Source organism: Vidua macroura, chromosome 6 (genome assembly GCF_024509145.1).
Source record: "Vidua macroura isolate BioBank_ID:100142 chromosome 6, ASM2450914v1, whole genome shotgun sequence".
NCBI lineage: Eukaryota > Metazoa > Chordata > Aves > Passeriformes > Viduidae > Vidua > Vidua macroura.
Window position 1 is genome coordinate 21,750,296 of NC_071576.1, and position 20,922 is coordinate 21,771,217.

A 20,922-nucleotide genomic window follows, 5' to 3' on the forward strand; every position below is an offset into this window, starting at 1 on the left:
ATTGTGTCTGATATACCAGCCTGCCTGTTACTCATGGTTTCACTCTCTACTACACTGAGTAGTTTTATCAGCTGAAGCACATGTAAATCTGTAAGAAAACCCCCTATTTAGGGAACATACCAGATGTGTGTTTCCAATTATTTTGATAGGAGAGCTGTTAATAAAATGGCTTTTGGCAGCCATTGACTCACTGTTCTTTATTCCTTATCTGTCAACACCAGTGCACACTAAATGTTGGGAAAGCAGTGAGATGGCTTTGCTGTGTTTCTACGCTGAGGTGAAGCTGGAGGATACAGCTGTCTGGCTCTAGCTGAGCAGTCAAGGACAGACTTCTGTATGTGTACTAGACCATTACACTGTCTCGATACCATACATTAATGCACTGAGATTGCCAAAGTGTTGTATTTTTTCCTTTACTAACATTTAAAATCAAGACCCTGCTCTAAAGCGATTTTAGAGTTGTCTTGAACACATGAAAGCAAGCAGCTGATTTCTCCTATATGAAATGACAGCTGGAGAAAACAGAAATTTTACTGAAGTTTGAAGCTTAGCATCATTTTCTTTGTCATGTTCCCCCTGCCACTCAACATCCAGATCAGATGTTGGAACCCACCTGCAGAAACCTGCATTACAAACTGCAAACTAGTTGCACAGCAAATCCCAACCAGTTTTACTGCATTCACATTACTTCAGCATAGCAGTAGTTTTTGATCTCAAGTGTGATCTCTCTGGTATCTCTATGATCTTGACCCCTAACAACTCAGGTTGAGAGGAGGGAATAAACAGAAGTGGTAATGATTTAAAAAACATTAAAAGCACGCTGAGTGACAAATGTCTTAACCACACTTTGAAAGAATATGATAATAAAGGAATTAGCACATTACCTTGGAACCTTCAAGAATGTGGGAGTCTTTCTGTAACACATTCTGAACTTCTTCTGGAGTTGAGAATTTAATCCAGCAATAACGTCTGTGAAAACCTGTATCTCTGTCCTAATTACCAGTTAAAAAAACAAAATGCAATTACTATAGGAAATATTCACATAGGCTGTTAAAAACTTTCTACAGATACTGAATTTAAAGATTCAGAAATTATCAGAGGAATTGGCACACTTGCTGTTTCAGAAGCCTTTTTCACACTAAGACATTTGCTGTCAGTGACAGCATGGGGGGTCTAGCAAAGGCTGTTCTACATCCCTTTCAATTTGAATCTAGCAATAATAACAAAAAATCACAATCTTAAGATATAGTTGAAGCCTGGAATACTGTGTAGACAGTAGTTTCAAACTGTAGTATTTATCTACTAATAAGCCAGTCACAACAGAACTGACATTTTAATGGCCACAGTATTTGAACAACATTCAGCAAGATAAAGCAGCTGCTTAAGAGACTACGAAAGCAGAGTGCCATTCAGAATGACAAGCACTAACTGCACTGAAAAGAAAAACATTATTTTTAGAAATAATTTGCCAGTCAGAAAAGACAGTTGTCAATAAACAGGTGATAATGAGGAAAAGCCAGGTGTATCCAAGTGCCTTCTGTCCCTACTCTGATCCCACTCAGAGCTCACAACAGCTAAGCCAATCTCAACATCAGGCATAACTGGCAACACTTCCAAACCACCTACAAGATACTGCCTGGTGTCACTATCACAGTGATGTCTAAATTAGGCTATCCTACACTGGTGATTTTTGTACCTCTGGGTTTTAAGCATTAATGAAACTCCTCAAGTAATCATTGAATCTAAATGTACACACATGCATCACTTAAATCAGTAATGGAGGTGGGTTTGTGCTAAGCTACCAGACTTTGCAACAAAACAATGCAGTCTGACCTGACCTTGAGGAAAAACGTGACAGGCAGGCACCCAAGCTTAAAGTGTTCAAAACAACCAGCCTGTTTCAAACTTTCTCCACTGCCAAACTAATCCTCAACAAAGAGTGAACCCATCACCTCACTAACTGAAGTTCACTACACACTGAGCTTAATTTAACAGGATTACTTCAAGTGGAGAAACAAGCAGACGGAACCTTTACACTTTAAGCACTGGCCTGCAAAGGAACATTTTTTTTTGACTGTTCATCTCTAAAAAAGTGCACTAGATACTACAGTCCCCGATCTATACACTCAGAAGATGAACAGCCTAAATGACAGGCACTGGCAGCACCCTGCAGAGGTGATGGGTTTTGTGTTAGCCCTGCACTCTGGATGGGGTCTGAATCCACGGCAGGAAAAGACGGTAGGTTCATACCCAAGTCTTTAGTTTTTAGCCAGTGAAACCAGGCACACAGAAATTTTATTCTCTATTAGAAGAATGACAGCACGATGATAGAGAAGCTCAAAGCACTTAGATTAATTACTCAGAAATGGCAGCATCAACGGGATGTGAAGGATGTACTTTATAAAGTTCTTTGTAAGCCAATGGAAACCACTAAGCTTCAGTAAGGCCGAGCGCTGGCAGACAAGTGGTGGCGCTCCTGGAAGAAGGAGCTAAGTGCAGAGAGCGCTGAAAACCTCACTAGAATTCAAGATGAGGCGTCCAGACTGCAGCTACAAGGAAGCGGGGAAGCTGCTTCGGGGCAAAGCCTCAGCTGCAGAAGCAGCCGGCGGCTCTTCCCCGCCTCGCTAGAAGACACGAAGTGCGGCCCGGCGGACGCGCGGGTACTCACGAAAGGCAGCTGGCACCTCTGCACCGTCCCGAACTGGGAGAAGTACTCCTTCAGCTCCTCTGTGGGAAAACGCAGCAGGTTACCCGGGCCCGGCGCCTCCGCGCCGCCGCGCCGCCCTGGCCCGACCCCGGCCTATGCCGGTACACGCGGCGAGGCCGCCCAACCCCGCCAGCCCCAGCAGCGGCGAGGGATGGAAGGGGGAACGAAGACTCACTGCTCGATACCGTCCAGGGAATCTCAGCCACGAAGATGTCGAAGAGCCGCCGGGAGCGGCGCCCCGCTGCCCGCACCGCACTGGGCGCCGCCATGTCGGGACTGCGGGGAGAGGGAGGGACGGAGAGAGGGAGGGGCGGCCCCGCCCCGGCCGGCCCGAAATGGCGGCGGCGGCCCTGACCCGTGAGGGTGGGGAGGATGCGTTCCGACGTCTCTTTCGCTTCTATCGGCAGCGCGACGCGTCCGACCTGCGGGGCGTGGTGGACTTCTCTGCGCCGGGGGGCCAGGTAATGCTGGGCTGCTTCTGCCTGTGCCCCGCGGCGAGCGGCTCGGAGCGCGTTCCGCCCTCGGCGCGGTGTTTCAGTGCGGGGCTGTAGCGGTGTCGCTTCAGCCTGGTCTCTCCACCTGCTGTTTCCTTTCGTGCCCGACGCTGAATCCTTAGTGCCGCTTCGTTTCTGTCTAGAGGACGCTGCACTCGAAGTCTGAGCCTCTTACGGGTCCTTATGCTGGTTTAAAAGTGAGAGCGTGACCCGAGCGGGGCAGCTGGGAAGGGCCCGGGGCTCCTCTGTCCGCGGGCCCCAAAGCCAGGTTCGCCCGCGCTGTTCCTGGGCCATGGGACGCTGCCCGAGGGCACAGGGTGCCGTGCAGCCGCCCCCGGCCAGCGCGATGCCTAGTCACAGATTAGCTACTTTTGCTTATATTTACTTTCATAATATTTAATTAGCTCCCTGCACTGCAGCGGGGTATTTTCAAAGCCTCTAATAGAACCACGTGATACTTAAGCAGCAGGACGCATGGACATAAAAAACGCGAGTTTCACTCTCGGAACGGACACTGTTTCCTGGGCCTGCTAGCCCCTGTTTTAGCCCTGAAATACCTGGCTGAGCTGGAATCAGCTTCCCCTTCCTGTACTGCCTTCCCCGCAGTCAAATTTCTTCTTTCTCGCGCCTGTATAACAAATGCTTGGCTTAGTCATCAGGATAAGTTCAGTTGTTACAGTGGCTTGGGGAATACAGTCATCAGCACAGCTGAAAGTAGTAGCCATCCTAGTAGTTTACCATGTCTTCAGTGATGAAGAAACGATCCTTAAAACTTGTCTTCTGTTTTGTCACCTCACAAAAGAATGACACAAATCTGCTGAAGTGTTGTTATCCAGGGATTTTCTACTTATGAGCTTATGTCAAAAAAAGGAGTGAGGAATATAGTTAAAATGAAGCTTTGCTTAATTTTTCACTGTTTCAATGCTTAGTTTTTTCTTTTTAGTGTTCTGTTAAGCTATTTATTTTTCTATCTTTTTTGACTATAATTTTTGGACTATAATAAAACACAAAACCTGACCCAGATGAAATTGTAAGAAGCATTAGAATTAACCAAGGAAGTTGTTAACATCTCAGCCTTTCTTGAGCTTGCAGGAATCCTGTATTTGGTAAAGGATTACAGCATTATGGCTTTTCTGGGAAATTCAAAGTATTTAAAAACATCACAAGGATCTGTCTTCTCTCAATATGACTCTTTTTTGTGCCTGTTACCTTCTAAGATCAGGTGATAGTTTACTAGTGAAAACATCTTTTATTCCTCTTTCCACCAGGTTAAAAACATCTGGCATTTCTCTTTAAGACCTACAGGCCAGGCAGATTGGCCTAGATAATATTGCTTCTTTTTTCTCAGAAAACTGCTTCATGCAGTTGAGCTCTTCAGTGAAGTGTGGCATACCCCATCTGCCCTGTTACCAGGCTTATTTAACTGATTCAGCACATATAATTCTTCAGCTCAGAAACACCTCCTGTAGTAGCTGGTGTGGAAGCACTTTGAGCAGGCAGTGAGGTGGCAGAGTTTTGGGGAGAGGATGAGACTTCTTGGGGACACTCTGTGGACAGGACTGTGAAGTAAGCTCAAGGCTGACACTCACAAAGCTGCTTTTGACAAAGAGCTGAAGATTTGGTAAAACTGACTATATTGTCAAAAGATGCTGTCCAGCAAGACTTCAGGGTTTCTTAGAAATTTTGTGTATGTAATTTAGTCCTGTTGCTCAGAAAATGTTAACCAGAGCTGTCAACTGCAAAGAGATTGATTTACACATGCACCACTACAGAGGCTGTGTGCAAAGGCCTTAACTTGATATACATTTTAAGACTCTTGCAGTCTCTGCCTGCTTATTCCTACTGTGCCTGGCCGTCTCTTTCCTTAAATGAGCCTGTACTTTTCCACTGCTGCATGGAGAGCTGGACTGGGGAACTAAGCCAGAACAAAACCAACTTGCTTCTGCCTTGCCCTCCTCAAGACAGTTCCCTGTCCTAAGGGAAGAAGGGAGTGGGAACACAGTAGAATGAGTAATGAGTTTGGTACGTTTTTTCCAGCAAATGTTATCTTAAATACATGTGTTATTGTAACTTAAGGGAGTATGTCAAGTAAATACATCTTGCCAAGCTTTGAGCTGTAGATCCTGCTGTTTGGAACAGAATTGGCAGGGTGGCATTCAGAATTGACAGGGTTTCTGTAGTCCTTCATATCCAACTGCTTTGGTTGCTTCAAAGCTATACTGCTTATCCTTCTGTAAATTAGAGATGAGAGTAGTCATCTACCCTATAGGATCATGGGCAGCCTGTATTTGGAATGTTCTTTGAAAATATAAAGTGTTATGAGTATATTGCTCTCTAATGGAGGTTGATTATTACCAGAATGTTTTATAATGATGAGGCTGTACTGTGGAAATGGACAAATCATGATGAATTTTTTCTCATTGGTATATATTGTTTGGGGTTTTTTATGAGTGGGGGACATCTCATCCCTAGATAAAACCTGTAAGTGCCTTTTGATTGTTATGTTCAATGTGTACTGGCTCTGTTCGCCCTGTCCTGGTCACAGCTGTTTAGACAGTAGTTTTGTGGTACATTTGGCATTTTCACAAGAGTTACCTTCAAGCATCGTAGCACTCTTCCTTTTCGATGCTATTTTTGGATGAGTTTTGTGTTTCTCACTCTTTTTTTAACCAGATCTGTTCTATTTTTCCAGGTGTTCAGATCACAGCTCAGTATTTCTTCAGTCAGTGATCAAGATGCCTACAGAGCAGGATTACAGCCAGTTAGCCAGTGGAAGGCCTATGGCCTCAGTGGGTATCCAGGTAGGTACCTCTGATTTCAAGAAAAATTAAACACGACCTCGTTGCTTTGAATTGATGCAGTTTCAGTCTTTTCTTTTTCTTGTCTTGCGTGAAAAAGCTATTTTGGTTTGCCTAAGTGTAATTTAATGTTGTCGTAAGTGCAGGAGGACGAACAAATCAGATAAAGGGTGGGATACAGCAATATTTATGAAGGTGAGAAGAGCCAGTTGTTTCACAGTCAGATCAGCCAAACCATAGCTTGTGAGAATGGACTTCTGTTGCCTTTGGCAGAGACTTTATTTCTGTAGAATCTGTTTTTCCTCAATATACATCATGGTTATTGGGTACATGGCTGAAATACAGTAGATTCACAGTTGAAGTGTGGCATCTACTTGTCAGTGTAGGACTACAGTAAGTGAACAAGAACCTTTTGGCCTATTCAATATGCAGAGTAATTTCATTAGGCAGGTTATTTCAGAAGTGGAAATCTGTTTTAGGTTTGCAGTTTACCTGGTATAGTCACAGAGAGATATTAGGTTGGAAGGCGACTCCAGAGGTCTAGGCCAACACCCTGCTTAAAGCAAGATGAAGTTGCAAGTTAGATCAGGATGCTGAGAGCTTTGTATGGGTAAATTCTGGAAATCTCCAAGGAGAGAGATTACACACCCTCTCTGGGCATCTGTACCAATGTTTGGCCTTGTTTTTTTCCTAAACCTCATCTCTAATAAAAATTTGTCTTGCTGTTACTTGTGACTGTTGTCTCTCACAATCTTGCTGTGCACATCTAAGAAGAATTGAGCTCCCCTCCTCTCTCATGCTTGTGGATGGTGCTCACCAATACCAGTATGTGTCACTAGCCCTCATTGCTGCTCACAGTTTGTCCTCAAGGCAGCCTGGCCTTGGTTTGGAGCTGCTCTTGACCCTTGGGCCATACTGTTGCATGGTGTTATTCTGCCCCAGATGCAGAATTACTGACGTTGAACTTCTGAGGGTCTCTTTAGCCCATTCTTCATTTGTCAAAGTCCTTTTCAGGGGAAGCACTACCCTCCAGTAGATCCACTGCTGCCCCAATTTAGTGTAATCTGTAAGTGAAATGAGAATGATCATCCCATCATCCACATTGTTGATGTAGATGTAGTTATCTGTGCCCCAGGATCAAAGAATGCAGCTCATAACAGCTGCTGGTTAGACTTTGAATCATCAAAATCACTGTTCTTTAAGCCTGGAGATCCATCCAATTTTCGCTTACCCTTTCAATTTGCCCAAAAAATTTATGGCTCCCAGTGGTGCTGTAGAAGACCAAATGGAAAACTTTCTTAAGCCAAGGTAAACATAATCCCCTGTTTGCCCCTTGTCTGAACATCTCACTCTGGCAGGCAGTAAGGTTGGTTAGACAAAATTTGCCTTCCATGCTCTCTGTTTCCAGCCACCATGTTTCTAGAAGTTGCTGCCATGAAAGTTTGCTTCATAGTTTTATCAGGGGTTTTGATAAGGCTGATGAGTTTGTAGTTCCCCAGATCCTCTTTATTTCAGGAATTTTTGTTTGATTAATTATGTTTTTTCTCATATTTCTTTTTATTCATTGGGACCTCAGTTTCTGTATGGGTTGCTTTGAAGCCAGCCTACCATTTCTGAAATTGAAGCAGCCATGCTACCCATCTGGCATGTTTAATACACAGGGAATTGAATAACTTCAGGAGAAAGGCTTCTGCCTCTTCTTGCCTCTGTAAATGTTTTGTTCCACTTATCTGTCATATTATAGCTGCCCTCGCTTGGTATACTTGTCATTTACTGTCTGTCTAAATGTCTTTCCTAGTAATTACATAGGGGGTGTGGGGAATCACAGGTGTTCCACTTAACTGCATTTCTCTTCTGCTTTGGCAAGGAAACCTTTTACTAAAATGAAATGCAAATGCATTGACAAATTGTCTGTCCTGTTTAGAATCAACTCATGTGTGGACTTGAGGAGAATAGTATTTTATTGTTTTTCAGCTACCTTTATCTGAACATCCTAAAACAGTAGGAGATGTGTAACCAGCTGTCCCAATAGCCTTCAAAGTGAAGTAAGAATTTCTTTAGTTTTTTCTATGAGCAAATGGAAAGGAAGTAATTTAGTTTTGTCCCCACAGTAAGAAATTGAATAGAAGACGAAGGAGTCTGGGTGAATTTCTATTGTGGTATCCTGAGTTCTGTGAGAAGCATGTGATGCTGTCTTTGGGTCTTTGTAACTGACACTTTTTTTTTTATGAGCAGTTTTTCTTGTTATTAGACATCTGCATGTCTTATCCTTCCTTTGACTGAGGTTGGAGACCACTTTCATTAGGTGCAAATTAATTTGTAGTACATAGCAAGATAGTGCTGCAGTAAGAGAATTGCACCTGCTTCCTCAGGGCAATTTCCTTTAGTATACAGATTCACAAAGAATAATTCTTTTACCCTTTCCCCCCACCATCTTTCAGGGGCAAGAGGTTCAATTATGTTGTCTTCAAAGTTTGTCTGTGGTGTTCCTCAGTCAATTCAGAAAGACTGCTACATAGCTATTTCTTATTTCTTACTCTTCTCCCTCCTATGTGTGCAAGTCACTGATTTCTAGCACTATTAGTCTTTGTTCTGTGTTTCCACTGAATTTTTAATAGTAAAACTCTGCAACTGTCAGAAATTCAGTTTCTGCCTTTCTTGACACAATAAGCATAGTAGTAACCCACTTTTTAGCTGTTACTGCTTTTGTAAATCTAGACCAATCTAGTTTCTTAAGAGAAACCTAGGTCAAGGAAAGGTTTGGAGAGACATAAGCATGTTCTAAGTTTGTGAGATAAAATCCATAAAATCTGGATTCTTGTTCTCATCTCTGCTTGTAACTAATTCTTCAGGCTTCAATGCCTTCATTAATACCTGGGGATAACACATACATAGTAGAGTGTAATTTCATGAATGTAGTAAAATGCTTCAAGAGCCCCACATCAAAAGCTGTAGACAGGAAGGGCAGTATTATTATTCTGTTCTATGCAGATGCCAACAGAAAGTAAATATAATGCTTCTGGCAAAGCAACTTCTTGTAACCAAACCTATCAGAAGGCTGCCATAGTCTGAAAGTGCAGGGAACAGAGTGAAGTGAATGACCATATGTTATTAATACACTGAAGGCTTTTTTTCTAACCAGTTACTTTAATCTTGAGTCTGTGAGGTATGCTGGCAGGTAGCTCTTTTTGTGTTTTTATTACCACTTTCATAAGGCCACAAGGCAAGTTTGTATCCTACTGAGACTCCTAGCTTTGCTGCTTCTTTTTTTTTGTCTCTGTTAAACTTGATATGACCGAGAAGTTCAAAAAGACACGGTAGGCCAAAACCTTAAAACCTCCTTTTCCTTTGTTCCTCTTATACCCTTATCTCTCTTTATATGTGGATTTTGTGTTGGTGAGTCTTACTGAATTGACAGTCTTTGAGAGAAATGCCTTGATTCTCAGAGTAGGTACAGTACAGATTAATAGCGTCTCTCATATGGGCTGCTGCTTGAACCCTGCCTGAGGTGCCTGACTAAATGAATGTGCAGAATAGCTGCATGTTTATTTTGTTTTGTTAATTAACAATGCCTGCAAAGTATTTGCAGTCAATAACAAGTGGTTTGGGATATCATTTGACTTTCATGCCCATTTCTGAGTGTTACCATATTAAAATGCAAATATGGATACAACCAGACTTACCTGGATATGAGCATGAAGAAAAGGGGAGGACACTTTACGTTAGTAGACACTTGTTCAGCCCAGGGACTTCTTTCTGAAGTAGCAATAGGAAGACAGTATGAGTTCAGAGACAGGGATAAAGTTAGTTTGGAGCACAGAAAATCTAGGCCAGAATTGCTTTAACTCTGCTAGGCTTAAGAGAAAAGTAATGCTGAATAATTAAAAAAATAAAATTTACTCCAAAACTATTAGATTTCCATGTTCTTACTCCTTTATCTCCTGTAATCAATATGCCTTACACAGATATGTCCTTTATTGTAATTTTTGTTTGGACTAGTGTTGGCTGCCCTCTCTGCCTCCTACCTTGTGCCACCATTTGTTTTTCTGAAAAAAAGCCAGTAAATTTTAACTAAACTATAATAGATTTCATCAGCTTATATACACAGTCAATGGTTGTATGTCTGAGGGTTTTTTTCACTACCTCTGGCTGCCATCCTTTGCTCTAGATTCAGAAAAAAACCCAGGGAAATTCTTAATCCTACTTTGTCTCCATCCTCTCCTTTTTTCTTTGTGGTCAGGGTTTATTTTCATACCAAACCCTTTCCTTCCTGGCTGCCAGCGTCACTGGGTGAAGCAGTGTCTCAAGCTATACCCTGAGAAACCCAATGTCTGCAACCTGGACCTGCACATGGCTCCTGAGAAGACCACTGACCTGTGGGGACAGAGCAAGGAGCAGCTGAGGTAAGTCCCTATCACCGTTCATGGTCAAAACTGATGGAGCCAGATCTCACCTTTGAGAAGGTCTAAGAAAATTGAGCAGGGAAGGGAAGCTGAAGAAGATTGTGTACATGCTGGCAGAATACAGATGGTGTCAGACATGCCAAGTTAAAAATGGATATTTCATGGCTTCACGTGCATCCTTGCTAATTCTCTGCTTTCATTCTCAATGGGATTCTCCAGTAGCATATAGTTCTAAAGTCATTGGTGAAATGATACATAGTGACCCTGGCTGATGTGGTGTTTGAAGCTTGCTAAGCTCAGCTATGAGTGGAACCATGAAGTCCCTCTAGGCCTCAGTTTTCCTGAGTCAAAACAGATCCTTTCCAAAACTCCCCACTAATGGTAGCACTTCTTCCCAGCCCAGTCAGACCCAGTACATTGTAATTGAAATGCTATTAGCTGTACTTTCTTAAACTTCTCAAATCTAACAGTTTCTGTGTTCTTATTTTCTAAAGTATTTATTTTGGTTTGGTTTTGTTTGTGGTTCTTCTTAATTCAGCATGAAATTGAATTAAATGTATTAAATGCACCATTTTAATGGCAATCCTGTTTAATCTGAAAGATTCCATCAGGTTCAGAATTCTGTGGCTGATGTAGCTGCCTTCCCTCTACCTGATCTGGAATTTAATGGAGAATTTGTCCCAGTTTTGAAGTCAAGTAGAAAGTTTAAAAAAAGGAAAAGTCTTTTAAAGCTTGAACTTTATTAAAATCACCTGTAAAAATACATATAAGACAAACTGTTTACAGTACACAGTCTTTTAGCTATTTGGATATTTATCATTACCTTATTGATTTCACTGCTCATTTTTCATAATGATTGTTTTGTGTTGGGTTGACATGGAGAGATTTTTCTTCAAAAAAAACCTCTTGACATCTACAAGGTATAGAATGGCAAAAGCAAGATTGGGACTTCGAACTGTTTGCACCTAGGAGAGAAGTTATACTCTGACCTGTATTTTCCAGGCTCAGTCAGAATTAGTTACAGAAATGTAGACACCGTTTTTGTGTTCCATCAGTTGTTCTGTGAAAGGATTGTGCATCGTGCCCAATGGCTGAAAAAAGTGGGGCACTGTTTCAGTTTGACAGGCCTCTCCCTGCAGGACCTCCTGTGTGCAGAGAATGATCAGAACAGAGGTTAATTTGCAGCTGAATCCAGTTCAGTTGAAAACAGTTTTTAGGAAAGTGATGGCTGGCAGCAAGCCTGGCAATTTTGTGAAGTACTTACCTGAGTCTTCAAGTGAGCCAACTGCTTATACCTAGAGGCAGCAGATGGAACTAGCCAGCCTCTCTAGTGTCTGGAGTGAAAGCATTTTGGAGAGGCGAGAAACATGCTTATCTAAAAAGAGGTCTACTTCCTGGGTCACAACTTTAATGCTGTTTAAAGCCAACAGGATAATGCATGCATGTGCTTGGGTCATGGCATATCTGCTCTTTTCAGGATGCAGGAATCACAAGGTAGGGTGAATTTATACAATTCCTAGACATATATGTTATGCTTTCCTTACAAAGTGGAGACTGAGTATTTTCTCTGGTGCTGGGGACAATTAAAATCATAAAAGGTAATAGAGCATTCCAACAAGAGAGATATAGATATATAGATTTATAGGTATGTCCATCCTTGTGTATAAGGAAAATGCTGCAGGGGTTTTACAGATGCAAACATTACCTGCAAATAAAGAAACAAGGGATCTTCAGACCAAAGCTCCCATGCTGTTCAGTCTTTTTCTAACATAGTTATACCAGACCTTTTCTGTGCTTTCTTGTGGGGCCTTTATTGTTTCCAGATACACAACACTCATATTTTTCCCTTCTTAGCAATCACATATGAAATCACATGCAAAATACCAAGTTCTGGGAATAAGGACTTGCCACACACATTTGGGTTCTTGTTGTTGCACGAACCCTCTAGCACTGTAGCAAAAAAGGGCACTTTGGAAAGGCACATGCTAAAATTGTTTCATTATGAACGTTGTTTGTCAGTTGAAAGATGTACAAGAACAAACTGTGGGCTCTCCCTTTTCTAAATGCTGTGTTGCCTGCTTGTGGGCTACACAAATTGTTCCATGCAGCATGTATTTGACAGTTACTGTGTTGGTGTTTATGGTAATTGCAGTTGCTGTTACCCTATGACAGATGGAAAATGGAAAGACTATTTTCAGTAATCAGTGAGCTAAGAAAAATTACTAAAGCTAAAGAAACTTGCCTTTTACTCCTGTTCCTGGTTTATCTTATGAGTTATCAGGATGGCATAGTTGAAGGGCAGGAACAAGCTATGTATCCAGGTAGAAATGCAGAAGTTTTGCTGAGACTTGACCATGGCAGTACAAATATCAATCTTTTTTTGTAAAAGAGAGCATGCCATGCTGAACTAATGAGGCTATGAATGAGAGCCAGCCGTCTCGTACTACCATTTATTTTTTGAATATATTTCCTTTTTCTATATTTTTCTTTTTTTACTGTAACACGTGACTTGGCTGGAGAAAAGTATGCTGTAATTGCTGTAATAAGTAGACTAGAAGATAGATGTGTTCCTTCCTTTTTCTATTTGTCATTAACATATTTTATCTGATTTAGTTACTTATACTCTGTAACTTTTCAAAGGCTTTTCCATAGTCTGTCCTAGAAGCTTCTCCTTGAAGCCTCTTCTTGCTTTCATCACCTACAAGTAAGAATGGTAAATTGGTGTATGGCTTCAGACCACTCAGCCCCTTTACTTCAGAGTTGTCACATGAGAAGAACAGTTCTTTGTCCTGCATAGCAGTCTGGATAAGGGGACACCTGCAGTCTAAATTTCTTGATGCTGTGGTCATAGGTAGAGAAGTCTTGCTTCTTACTGCAAGTCGGCCCATCCTAAGGACATTTTATCAAAGTACCAAGAAGCAGAACCAACCATCCTTTGCAATATTAGGCAGCATGCTATGTTTCACTGTCAGGCAACTCATTTTCTTTTCTTGTAATTTTCCATTAAGTGCCTAGAATATTTTTTCCTTGAATTTGCAGCTTTCAGATCTTCAGATTCTGGTCTTTAACTTTTGGGTGCTCAAATAGGACATGTTTAATTCTGATTTCTTAATCTGCGCTACTCATTGTGTTTCCATCCGATAATCTCTTAGATACCATTTGAAAATACAAGCTTTCAAACTGGCCACACTTGGCAGTAGGCCCACAGCTTCCACACATTCCACGAACTAAATTTTCAAGGTCTTTGGAGGAAAAAAGTATTGGCACTGAAAAAAAAAAGTTTAGCATTGATCAGTTTTAACAGCACTGACTGGTTTTAATAGGCTGTGAAATGGATGAGTGAATCTCATTACTGTATGCTGCACTACCAGAAGACCCCTCAGAAATTAACACATATCCTATTTATTTCTATTTTGTCTTTGTAGAAGGAAAGGTGCCAGTAAATGGGAGCCCAGGAGCCTGTTGGAGAAGCTGCGCTGGGTGACCCTTGGTTACCATTATAACTGGGATACTAAGGTATTGAGATTAAATTCTTCTCCATTTTTCTTAGCCATAAGCACTCGGAATGGCAAACAGAGAAGGACATAATGGAATAAAGATAGTCTTGAGGACAGGCACTAACAAACTGTGCTTTTAAGAACATTTTAATCTGTATTGGTTGACTGTGAAGGGTTTAACAGCAGAAGTCCATTGCTGCATTCTTTCCTTTGAAATTTAACATGATAGCATACACTCAGCTCTAAACCTACAACTGTTTCAGGGTAAGTGGCATTTTTACCTACCAAAAGGGATGGTTACAAAAGCATTGCTAACTATTAAGATGAGTGTGACTTCTGGGAAACTTCTCTTTGGTAGGGGGAGCAGGAACAAGAAGAAACTGCTGCTCATGTGATTTTGAACTTTAGTGAGTCTGAACCACTGTAGTGCATTCTAACCAACTAACAGCTGTTTTGAGGATCCTGATCAAAATAAACTTTTTTTCATGACACTGAGATAGATGGAGGCTAATAAACACTGGCAGAGTGAATATGCATCTTATCTGTATATATAGCAGATAACCAAATCTGCTTGCAGCCTTTTATTCACCAGATCAAGCTGTTATTGCATGGCCTTAATAAAAGTTTGGTTATTATCTTCCAGTCCTCTCAGAATGACTTATGGGAGAGAGAAAAAGTAGGTTTGCAGTTAATTTCTGCTTGTTATTAATGAAGGAATAAAGATGCTTGTTTTGGAGCTCTGTTGATGAGCTACAGAACTGTCTTTCCATTGCCAGCTTCAGGTTGTGACTGAGAAGATCCTCAGGATGTTGGTACTGACCTTACTGATTTTAAGTTTAGCATCTAGATATAATGATTAACTCCACAATTAATTGTATCTCTGGCAGTCTCAGCCTAGGCCACGAATTTAATGGTAGGAGGTAAATTTGCTGTGATTCTGCCTGTGTTGTAGTCATTTTCTAGGTAAATGTGATGTCCTTCAACATGACTATCAGTCAGTATTTTGAGTTCTTTTTCAGTGTTTGTTTCTAAGTGTATTTGCTGCTCTGATGTGTTGGGTGTGGCTTTCTTTTTTTTCCTCCCCCCCTCTCCTCCTTCCAGAAGTACTCAGCAAATCACCACACTCCTTTCCCCTCAGACCTTGCATTCCTATCAGAACAAGTGGCTGCAGCCTGTGGGTTTCGGGGTTTCCAAGCCCAAGCAGGGATCTTGAACTACTATCATTTTGACTCTTCACTGGGAATTCATGTGGATGAGTCTGAACTAGACCATTCTCGGCCCCTGTTATCGTTCAGGTGAGTCAAGGAAAGCACACTTGAGTGTTATGGAAAGATCGGTGGCTTTTTTCCTAGGGTTGCTTATGGTTATAGGATGGCAGTATGATGTAGTTTGCTAATTGGATATATAACCTTCACTCTCAGAAGATTTGAATAGCAGAAGGCTATAGGTCAGGGATATAGGTTTTTCCTTAAGGACTGCTTAAATAGCTTGGATATAGTGCCTGGAGTGAAGAGTTCTTTTGCAGAGAGCACACTTCTGTTCTAAAGCAGCAGAGTGCCAGTTGGGTACTAAAGAAGTATCTCAGCAAAGCTTCAAACTTGGCAGGGCAATTGCTCACACTGTGCCTATCTTGAACCAGGTCTCTTAGTCTGTTTGCCATGTTCCCACCTAAAATAAGAGTCCCTCTGGTTTTTGTGATTGCTTGGGGTGTTCTTTATGAAGGAGTTTAACTACTGATATTTTCTTACTGTACAGAAAATTGTTCTCTACCTGAATTTGTTTTCTCTCTCCATCTTTATACCATCTCTAGTTTTGGGCAATCCTCAATATTTTTGCTTGGAGGCCTGAAGCGGGAGGAGGCCCCGACAGCAATGTTCATGCACAGTGGAGATATCATGGTGATGTCTGGCTTCAGCCGCCTGCTGTACCACGCCGTCCCCAGGGTCCTCCCCAACCCTGAGGGGACAGCTCTGCCTTCGTGCCTCAACCAAACTCTTTCTTCAGACCTTCCTGTTGGCTCAGTCATTGAGCACAGCTCTGATGAAGACTGGCAGGTGTGTGCCAAGTACCTGCAGTCCTCCCGCATCAACATGACTATTCGACAGGTGTTGGCTGAGGGTCAGAAATTTCCAGAGGAATCTGGGACAAACGGAAAGAGCCAAGCACCCTCTGAAGACAGTTATCATGAGAACAGCAAAGCCAAAAGACATAAACCAAACAGAGTCAGCTGAGACCCCGCGATCACACGGACATGGACCAGACAGGCAATCTCCATATGGAATTAGGAACTGGTGTAATACTGGAAGTCACTTGTCTGTAACAGTTAATAAACTTGTGCAGAATAAATATAGTCCTTCTTGCTGTATTACATACGTAGGAGGAGAAAAAGAATTCAAAAGGAAAAGAAGGACTGGGACTCAGTAGATGAACTCTGTTGGCATTTTGTTGTAAATGTTTACTGTACTCTGTTTCCTTTAAAATACCTGTATGTCAGAGAACTTTAAGCTTGGTTAAGCTTAAATGGTTTAAGCTTTTGGTGAAGCTTGGTTTAAGCTTTAGGAGTGATGCTTGTAAGGTATTTTGAAATCATTGGGCAGAGAGTGTTAACAGAAGATACATAATTGCTATGTGATGGGGAATCCTGTTGAGCTTGTAAAGCTCAGCTGAAGCTAAGTTACAAGTATGAATGAGAATGGGGTGCTATGGTTGTAAGACCTGCCTGCAGCATTTTCAAGATAATTACCTCTGCAGCAAAAATGGCTTCAGTGGTCAAAAACTGGCAGCTCCCTCAAGCAACACCTGTTGTAAGCTTTATGTAGTCCTGTGCTCTCCTTTTGCCTGTTTGCATCCCCTCAGCTGCAGCAGAATCTGCTTTTATGAATGGTATTGAACATCTTATCTCAGATTTTAGAGAGAAATAGTTGGGAGTGATATCTACTTAGAATATCTAGTAGCTCCCAACTGGGTCTCCTCCCAGCAGTATGTGACTGAGCTCAACATGGCCATTCTTTCAAAACTGCCCTCTCCTAAGTGCCTGTGTGTTACAGTTCTCCAGTCCCAAGCTAGCATCTGTAAGGAACAGGATGACTTGCAAATAAGAGCAAGCTGTAAATTAAGTACCTAAAAAATTAATCAGTGACTATCTCTGTCACCCAAAGATAAATATATTGAAACAAAGAAAAGCACTAGCTTTTGTGCTAGTTCTTTTTAAGATTCAGACCTTCCTATCTACTTTTTAATGCAATTTTAATTGTTTGAGTGGAATGCACTATCCCTGGGGTATTTTGTTGCACTTTCCCAAAGAATAGACTTACTTGCTTTTAAATTAAAGATCTCTATCAGTTTTGGGCTGGCTATTTTCTTCTTTTCTTTTTCTCCCTGTTAGTTGTTTCATGTATTGTTAATGCTGCTGTATCACTTGTGCAGTACCCTCCAGGCTTCTTTTGGATCTACTCCCTCTGCAATCTGCCAGCTCCTGTGGAGGCGCCCTGCATATGTCTGTAGGGCTGCTTTGCCTACGGGCAGTTCAGGGTTTGTTGGGCAGTTGCAGAGGGGTGTTGCCTGCAGTATCAAAGTCCAGTTTAATTCATATGTGGCAGCTTTTCCTCATGGGTAAAGTGTCTGGTCTGCTTACCTCATAGGAGGTGAATGTGTGTTTGCATGCAATTAATTCCTTATGCAATACTGCAAGGAGTTCCAGTAACTTAAGGTCTAAAATAATGAGATATGAGTTTTAATGCCTTATTCTATGCTAGCTGTGTGTCCTTTCTGTAGCCTGGGCCTGGTATATTTATAGCTGAGCCCTAGGAGGGTGAAAATATTACGCAGAGAGGTTACAACATGACCAGAAAGGAAAGTTGACTGAGTCAAGCTCAGAAAACAGCAAAGCTCCCTTAGTGGCACCTGCAGATGGAGAAGGATGGAGAGGAATATCTGTTTTCCTAACTGAGAAGGCTGACTGTTCTTCACTCTGGAGAAGGAAGCAAAAATTGTCCAACTCTGTCATCTCTGATGATGAGACAAAAAGGTGGTGAACAGGAGCTGGTTTCTTCATCTCACAGGCTGAATTGTAAGTCCATGGTTTTCATGTCTTTTGTTCCCTATAAATATTTATGACAAGCAGTCATTTATTCCAGGATTCAGCTGTTCCTGTGATTCAAGGACAATAAAGCATACTGTTTATCCTCTGCAGTTAAAAATTGTAGTAAATGCTGCAAACTACTGATAGCAATTGGTCATGAGAAGTGTCCAGTCCCTTGAAGCCTTATGTTTAGATGTGACTGAGCTGAGAATTTGCTGAGTTACTTGCAGTCAAGCTTTTTATCTGATGCCACTGTAAGACAGCCCTGGTCTAATTCTATATCAGACACCCAGAAAATAAAAAGTCTATGACCCAGAAATGGACATGTGAGAAATGACCCAGAAAAAAAAAAAGTATCAGTGTACCATGAGAAATAACAATAAGAAGAGAGAATTTTCTGAACTGCCAGCCTAGCAGGATTATTGGTTTTGTGACCAGAGCAGAGGGGAGTACAAATGAGCAAATCACAGGACTTCTGCAGGCTCTGCCAACTGTGCTTCCAGAATATAATTTCAAAGAGGCAGTAAGTCCTGGGAAGAAGGCAGGGAGTAGGGCTGCATCCAGTAATGTACTCAGGACCCATTGACCTATTCCACACAGCTTTCAGAATCTGACATTTGCACCACACTTGCTTGGGTTTGTGATGACATAAAAGGATTTTTCCATAGCACTGATCAAATTTTTGTATCTATAGGTACCACAAACAATTGCTTGTGTTCATATAGGTGTGTGCTGAGACAATCTCTGTAGTTTGTAATTCCTCTAAGGGAGAAGAGGGAAAGAACAGGACATCTGGACCAGTTCTGCAAGAAAATGTATGTAATGAGTTGATTACATGAAGGTAAGCATGTGTTTCTTTCAAAGCCACCTGGAAATGAAGCACATTGTTTACATGTATACTGTTCATTATGTGATCTATAGATAAAGCTAGCTGTCCAACAGTTGCTGCTTTTTTTTAATCAAGAATAAAGAGAAAATCTCCAGTTAAATGACAGAGTGCAGTGGGATGAATACTGGAAGCAGAAGAGGAAGCTGCCTGTACAAACAAAAAAATTTCAGTCCTCTTGAGAGAACTGCTAGAACAGTTCAGTGTTACAACTGAACTGCTGGCTGGTGCCCAAGACAGATTTACTGCATGCTCCATGCTGCCAGGCAGTAACTTATGGGCAAGGTAGTCCCTAAAGCTGTGCCTGCTGCTTGAATGATTCTGATCTTAGGTATTTTTCCTTTCTTTGAGAGCTTACTGACATTTCTTTCCTCACTGTTTCACAGCAGATATTTCTACAAATTGCAGTAAGGTGCACCTAAGCTCCTCTATTTTGCTGTGTGCTCTGCTGAGCTCATAGGTAGAGAGAAGGAAGCTGGGTAGGGACTGCCAAGACAGCAGCAACATCACACTGCCATGGCTGGGGTGAAGCTGGCCAGAATCTTACGTAGTGCAGACAGCAGCTCAGATCTGTCTTGTTCTATTCATATAAGTTATTCTCTGCATCACACCTGAAACAGGACAGATTTAACACAGAAAAGAGACTTGTCAGGGATAAGATTGTCTTCCACTTAATTAGGATGCAAAATTAATTGAGTAATAATTCAGTGTGCTCTAAGCATACTTCAGTTCTGATGAAATTGTAAAACTTGCCCGAGTCTGAACACGTTACCTCAAAAAGTTAACAGAAGTACATGGCCTGCAGACATTAATGATCCAGAAAAATACCTTGATAGAGGCCTCAAAAGACCCATATATAAAAGGCCTTTTTTTTTTAGTTAATAATCTTTATGGAAGAAGAGACTTAGAGTAAACCAGCGACAGTCATCCACGGTCTGTTGATGCCTCCATAAATCCTAACGACCAAAGCTGGTTGAAAACAGTCTATAGCATAAGGTTATATATATGGTACAAGGAGGCACAAGATGTATCTGACACAAGTTTAGCACAGTACAAAATAAGTTTATTTATAGTCAGTAAATAATAATCACAAATACCTTAATAAAACCATTTTTCTATGCCAGGAATTGAACAATGACTAAGAATATGTTCATATGTCCTCTGGTAAAGTTGAGGTGAGATAAAAGTTGCCACTCTAAGTAACAGCTTTGCTCATATAAGCTGTTTTCTTGCATCCTCATCTGGAGAGAAGGTAAAGGACCATAGAAATGGTGGTTGAAGGGATCTCTGGAGGTGTCTAGTCCAACCTCCCACTAGGAATTAGTGCTGTTGTCTACATGACACTTAGAAACCTTCTGTGATGGAGACTGCCATGTCTTTCAGTAACTTGTGCCCAGTGCTATCATATTCACCTTATGAAGAATTTTCACCTGTCTGAGTTTCCAAGGATACAACCTCTATCCATTCTCTTTGCCTTTTTCTGCCCATCTATTACTACCAGGAGTTTGCTTCCACTTTCTTTGTGACATTCCTACAAATAATTGAAGTCTACAGTTAGACCAACTTTCCTTAGTCTACTCTGAGCTGCATGGAAGGACTCCAGGAACCACAACATTTCCCCATAGGTATGTGTCCTGGACCCCCACCTTCCTTCACTTTAGCCCTGTTCAGAACCTTGTCTGATTTCAGATGCTGCACCACTCTCTCTGCTAAGGCTGTTTTTTGTTACAATCAGGAAGCCAACAACAAATTTACTTCTAAATCTGATAGATGCACTAGATCCACTTTTTTTATAGTGTTTCCTAAATTAAATATTTTTTCCTCCCATTTACATCATAATAAAATAAAAGTAGTAGTTTCGTGAGGTGCAGAATGAACGAACCATAGTCCCCTATGGATTTTTGTTCCTGAAAAATTGAGTTCTCACTGAAGCTTTTCATCCAGATGAGTACTTAATATGTGGTATTTTCCTATGTGATATCCCCAGAGTTTAATATATGCACAGTGCACCATTTTCCTGACTCAGGATATTTATAGGGTCCCTCTCCTCTAACTG

The 20,922-nt window shown here is 41.5% G+C and overlaps 2 protein-coding genes across 3 annotated transcripts in view; one reads left to right on the forward strand and one right to left on the reverse strand.

Annotated features, from left to right (window-relative positions):
* The window catches only part of SLIRP (SRA stem-loop interacting RNA binding protein), a 4,132-nt gene extending 984 nt beyond the window's left edge, over positions 1–3,148 (reverse strand). Inside the window, exons 1-3 of the mRNA XM_053981574.1 lie at positions 2,883–3,148; positions 2,669–2,727; positions 885–992 (exon numbers count right to left, since the gene is read on the reverse strand). Of these exons, the coding sequence (XP_053837549.1) occupies positions 885–992; positions 2,669–2,727; positions 2,883–2,976 (261 nt within the window). The 5' untranslated portion in view covers positions 2,977–3,148. The remainder of the gene's footprint in view (positions 1–884; positions 993–2,668; positions 2,728–2,882) is intronic.
* On the forward strand, positions 3,043–17,244 carry ALKBH1 (alkB homolog 1, histone H2A dioxygenase). 2 transcript variants are annotated; one of them, XM_053981572.1, is made up of 6 exons: positions 3,043–3,168; positions 5,894–6,002; positions 10,240–10,402; positions 13,828–13,918; positions 15,001–15,194; positions 15,710–17,244. In XM_053981572.1, exons 1-6 carry the CDS (start codon positions 3,043–3,045, stop codon positions 16,128–16,130), a joined length of 1,104 nt encoding a protein of 367 aa, XP_053837547.1. In that variant the 3' UTR covers positions 16,131–17,244. The 2 variants fall into 2 exon arrangements, with proteins under 2 accessions (XP_053837547.1, XP_053837548.1); XM_053981573.1 differs by having other exon boundaries at positions 3,080–3,168; positions 10,281–10,402.
* Positions 17,245–20,922: the final 3,678 nt, after the last annotated feature.

Excerpts from the sequence above, each read along its gene's own strand:
- ALKBH1 (XM_053981572.1), top strand. The coding sequence starts at position 3,043 with ATGGCGGCGGCGGCCCTGACCCGTGAGGGTGGGGAGGATGCGTTCCGA. Across the intron at positions 10,403-13,827 it reads CAGAGCAAGGAGCAGCTGAG|AAGGAAAGGTGCCAGTAAAT; the intron begins GTAAGTCCCTAT and ends TTGTCTTTGTAG. Across the intron at positions 15,195-15,709 it reads CGGCCCCTGTTATCGTTCAG|TTTTGGGCAATCCTCAATAT; the intron begins GTGAGTCAAGGA and ends TACCATCTCTAG.